The sequence below is a fragment of the Triticum aestivum genome, chromosome 1D (assembly GCF_018294505.1).
Source record: "Triticum aestivum cultivar Chinese Spring chromosome 1D, IWGSC CS RefSeq v2.1, whole genome shotgun sequence".
Taxonomy (NCBI): domain Eukaryota; kingdom Viridiplantae; phylum Streptophyta; class Magnoliopsida; order Poales; family Poaceae; genus Triticum; species Triticum aestivum.
Window position 1 is genome coordinate 343,206,922 of NC_057796.1, and position 5,484 is coordinate 343,212,405.

At 49.1% G+C, this 5,484-nt stretch overlaps 1 protein-coding gene across 1 annotated transcript; it reads right to left on the minus strand.

The window, feature by feature from the left end:
- Window positions 1–2,079: 2,079 nt before the first annotated feature.
- LOC123169661 (uncharacterized) lies at window positions 2,080–4,246 on the minus strand. Its single transcript, XM_044587540.1, has one exon. The coding sequence runs from the start codon at window positions 4,056–4,058 to the stop codon at window positions 2,394–2,396; it is 1,665 nt and encodes a 554-aa protein (XP_044443475.1). The 5' UTR covers window positions 4,059–4,246; the 3' UTR covers window positions 2,080–2,393.
- Window positions 4,247–5,484: the final 1,238 nt, after the last annotated feature.

Here is a 5,484-nt window from a genome sequence, read left to right on the forward strand (position 1 = left end):
CAGCTGTCCAAAATATCCTATCCACCTAACAGTCATATCATTGAAGGGCATTTATGTCTTATCATGTCGGGCTGCTCCCTAGGCTATAAATAGCCGCCCCCTACAACCACTAGTTGGTTGGCTGCTCCGAGAGATAGATTGACACTTGTCATTTAGAGCATCCCATCTTTCGAGGACTTTGAGCGAAAATCATCAATGAGGAAAAAGCCCAAAACTCAAACACTACAACCCAAAGTGATTGAGCATCACTGATGAGATTGTTCCTGTGTGGAACCGATGCTTGTTACCTTTGAGGACTGTGCATCCTCCAGACGGTTAGGCGTCATGGTCTAGAGCATCCAAGAGGAATTGTGGATCGTCGGGTGACCGAGTCTGTGAAAGTTTGGAAGTCACCTGAAGACTTACCACGAGTGATTGGGCGAGGTCTGTGACCTTAGATCAAGGAGAATACGGTGAGGACTGTGTGTCCGGTACTGGGTGTCCTCAGGTTTAAATACATAGCCGCTCCAACCAGACGTACAACTGTCACAGCAGTTGGAACTGGTCTACCAAATCATCGTCTTCAGCAAGCTACTGGTTCTATTTCCTCAAGCCTTTCATTTCCTCATTCATGTGTTGATGAACTTGATCGTTACTGTTTGAAGACTTTGACTAAAGACTTTCTCAGTTTCCTCAATCCTAATTCTTCAGTCATCTTATCTTCAGCCTGCTTATCCTGTTTACACGCTACCTGTGCTCTGTGTTTGTTTCATTTCATCATGATGACTGTGTTACTGCCATGTTATGCTTGCACCTGAGTACTTATTCCGCTGCATGTATTTCATCGCTTAGCAAATTCCTCAAGTTGAATTTCCTCAGTGACAAATTTGTAAAAATCGCCTATTCAACCCCCCCTCTAGTCGATATAACGCACTTTCACAATTGTTTAACGACACAGAGAACTTGAGTACCAGAGCAACCAATGTTGTAGTATATCATAAGAGGGCTATAATATTTGATTTGATAATGGTATGTGAAAAGGAGACTTTGTATGTGCAGCTATTAATAGAGAGAATACATATGCCACATCTTACACTTATGCACCAAGTCTGTTATGCAAACAAAGATCTATTTTACAACTGAGTAAAAGAATGAGTCAAGCCGAACCTGAAGGCACACAAGAGACAAGCTACGAAGCAGAAGTACAGAGCTCGTGAATGTATAAATGTATAATGCGTACGAATAGGATGTGGTACTTAGCACTGGAAAAAACCACAACCAACAATATTATCCATGCGTACAAGAACATTGTTGCATCCCAACCGATTGACCAGCTTCAAGCCTTCATACGAATGCAGAACTATATCATTGTCTATGTTTGCTTTTGTCACCTATTGTCTGTGTTTCAGCAAAGCCAGCAGGATTGGTGCTTTTTTTTAGGGGGTCAGCAGGATTGGTGCTTACTGGGAAGCGGAGGGTGAAGAAGAAACGAGAGCAGGCTTAGGGCATGGCCAGAATTGGGTCATTGGGTGCATTAAGTTTAGGCCTTGGGCCATAGTGGGTTGAGTCCATCTGAGTTAGCAGGTGGCATGATGTGCGTGAGCGCAGTTAGCTAAATACATGTGCATTGCTACCGGATGGAACAATATTTGAAAAATGGTGTCGCGTGACTGGTTGTCCTCGGTTGTCACTGTTGTCCTCAAAGTCGCGGTCGAAGCCCTCGACTGTGAGTGCTTGGTCGTCCTCGAGCGGGAGCGACGTGGGGGCAGCCATGCCTAGAAGTGTTAGATGATGCATCTGGACACAGGAAAGTCAATTAGCATGGCAAAAACATATATAGATGGATTGCTTAATAGAAAAACTGAAAATGGCAAACATGGTAATAAATATGATCGGACCAATTGCACGTACCAGGATAGATGCAGGCATATCCAAAGCATGATATGACGGCTAGAACATCGTATTTGAAATAGTAGCAATAATAAGTGTTAAACAACTGTTTAACGACGGATAGAACTTGAGTGCGAGAGCAACCAATGTTGTAGTATATCATAAGAGGGCTATAATATTTGATTTGATAATGGTATGTGAAAAGGAGACGTTGTATGACCAGCTATTATAATAGAGAGAATACATATGCCACATGTTATACTTATGCACCAAGTCTGTTATGCAAACAAATATCTATTTTACAACTGAGCAAAAGAATGAGTCAAGCCAAACATGAAAGGCACACAAGAGACAAGCTGCGAAGCAGAAGTACAGAGCTTGTGAATGTATAATGCATATGAATAGGATGACAGTACTTAGCACTGGAAAAAACCACAACCAACAAACACAATATTTGAGTGTAATAACTAATAAGAGATTATAAATTCCATAAAATCGAATATAGATTACAAACATGAGAAAACTCAGCCTAAAACTAGTCGAACTTGGGCAGCTGAGGGAGAAACCCCATCCATGATGTGCTTCAGTGTGTCGTCCTTCTCCTCGTCGGTCCACAAATGTTGATGTGTCACCAACTCCCAGTCCCAGTGCCCCTTGTTCCGAGCATGCCCGTTCCTGAACATTGTGACATTGCGCAACACCGTGCATACTCCCATGAGAAACTTGACAAAGTAGGTTTGCCTCTTTGTTCCCTCATAACCAACCATCACAAACTCCTCCAAGTGATGATGGTGCCGAACCATGGTGTGTCGCCAGGGTATCTCATCACCGGGCTCCTCTTCTACGCAAGCTGCGATGTGGATGTGGAGGGTCTCCGGGGACGGCACCGTCTCGAGGAGGAGACGGGGCCACGAGACATCCCAGGATGAAGGCACATCGGCGACCAGCAGCCTCCTCAGGTTCGGTAACAACGGCGGCGATGGGGAGCTCGACGGCACGATCCATCTGTCAGGCCCAGTGAGCCTGAGAATCAGGCTGGTTATGCCCGGCATGCGTCGAAGAAACGTTTCAGGCTCTATCTTAAGGTGCTGCGATAGAGCTTGGCGAAACCTTTGCAGTGTCATCCCGAGGCACAAGGTGAGGTTATATTTCCTGAGACAGGGAAACGAGGTGGACTCCTCCAAATGCACTATGATCCCCTCGGAGGCAAGGCTCTCGAGGCTAGGAAGAGCCCTCAGGCGTATCCGTCTGAACCTGCATTTTTCCACGACGAGCTCCCTGATCTTCGACATGGGGGCGTCCACGACCACGCCCCTGCCCCCGCTGCACCTGCAGGAGATGAGGTGCAGCACCTGCAGTTGCAGGCACGAGGTGAAGACGCCCTCGTAGGTCGCCTCGGGCGTCGAATCCGGTATGTCCTGCAGGACGAGCGCGGTGAGCGCGCCGTACTCGTGCAGCGGCGGGAGCACGCAGCCTCCAAGCTTGAGGCTTTGCAGGCGTGCCGCGCTGGGCTCCTTGCACAGGCCGCCATGGCCGCCAAAGCTGTGGACTGCTCCTGGTTGATTGTAGATTGGCTTGGCAACAGCTTCGAGGTCGTCCACCCCCCAAGCGTCGATGGCCTCCGCGATGAGCTGATTCAGGCAGCCGGTGTTGTGGGTGACGAAGAAGTCCACCCTGAGCCTGGTGACCCTCCTCCGGCGAGCGACGGTGCCCAAGAAGCTCTCGACGGACCTGGTCAGGGCGCGCATGGCCCGGTGCTCGTACCTTGTGATGTTGGGCATGAGCTCCCGTGTCATGGCGTGCCTTTTGTACTGGAAAAAAATAGCTCCCCCAATGTTGCGGCAGAGCTGGACCCATCGGTGGTAGCGCGGCGGGAGCATGCTCTCCACGCTGAAGCTGAGGACTGGGAGCTCGCGGTTGAGGCGGGCCCAGCGCCTGGAGAGGGCCGCGGTGCCGAGCGCCGTCCGGATGTCGAGGCGGCGCAGGACCGAAAGGAGGAGGTCGTCGGGGAGGGCGCTGATCCGGTCGTCGCGGCGGGACGCCCGCGGCCGGCGGCGGCGAAGGCATCGACCCATCGCGGTCCTGGCCCTGGCCATGAGTGAGCTACCTCCACCCGCGCGACGAATCGAGTAGCGAGTAGATGTTGCCGACTCACCGCCGCGGTTGCGATTAAATAGAGCCGTCGGCATCGACACTGAACCTCTCCGACTCTTGAACTGAGACGGAGAAAAATGTGTGGGTCACCGCCCCGAAACCGATCTGGAATCGGAGTCGATTCAGTACTCCGAAACATGCGAGGACAGCCGTAGAGAAGAAGGGGTGGAATTCGGGGAAGAGCGCCGCCGGCAAGAAGAAGGGTGAGGGGGTGGGGAGGGGATCTAGGGACGAGGTAATATTACTGATAGTCACGCAACTTGCATCCAATGTGCAGTTTGATACTAGATCTTTCAAAATACGATTTTCTAGTCATGTAATTTGTCATTTGGTGCAAATACGGTCACTCCGGCTCTCCGCGCACGTATTCATTGTTGATGTGGCATGCACGCGAACACTGTCAGCGATGTACGCAATTTCGTAGCGATGCGCACGCGGATTTTTTTGCATAAGACCCTCCGAATCATTTTTATTTGCTCAAAACAGTCCCTGCAATGGGCGGGAAGAGACAGCCCGTGTATATTTTTGCAGAACGGTATCCCGATATTGCTGGCAATTCATTTTGACTCTCCACCGCTTCGTCTCCTGGTCGTAAGAGGCGGAGGCGGAGGAGGTGGTGCGTCACGGCGGTCGTCGGAGGAGGAGATGGAAGACCCGCGTCGTCGACGTCCGGGCGAATTAGCGCCGTCGTATGGTTAGTCTGTCATCCATTTTGTCTCATTTCTCTCCTCTGCTCCCCGGTGACTTCTCTGTGTCGCGTTTCTCCTAGGTAGGGTTCATGTGGTAGGGCGATCACCATTGGTTCATTCACTTATGTACGCATTGTGAGTAATTGAGCTTTGCCATAGGCATTACATTCCGAAGGTCTAGTTCCCCTGTTTCCCAATTCGAGCTAGGGTTTTTGTGGAGGTTAAAGGAGGTGGTTTATCAATTTGTTCACAGTTTAGGGTTTATGAATCGTTAGATGGCATAGTCCAAATCCTCTTCCATTTGTGAGATGTTTACTGAATTTTTGTGACAATGTGTACCGAATATGCTTGCAAATTCAGTTAACTGAATATGCTGCACATTATGTGAGTGAAAGTGTTAACTGAAACTGTTACCTGCACATTATGTGCTGTATTGACAAGTGATAATAATCTGTTGTATTGTGACTTAACCGCTTACTTAACTGAACATGTTCTCTGCTGCAGTGTTAACTGTATTTTGGCACTTAATGGTAAATGAATTTGTGCACTGACATGTGTATTTTGGCTCATGCATGTGTGGCATGCCACGCCAGCGGCGGATACGCACACTGACAGCCAAAGTGACCGTATGTGCACCAAACGAAAAGTTAGATGACCAGAAAACCGTATTTTAAAAGATCTAGCACTAAACTGCACATCTCACACAAGTTGTGTGACTACCAGTGATATTACCTCTTTAGGGATAGAGCGCCGCCAGCGAGACAGAGAGTGT

Coding starts and splice junctions, on each gene's coding strand:
- LOC123169661 (XM_044587540.1), bottom strand. CDS start 4,058: ATGCCGACGGCTCTATTTAATCGCAACCGCGGCGGTGAGTCGGCAACA.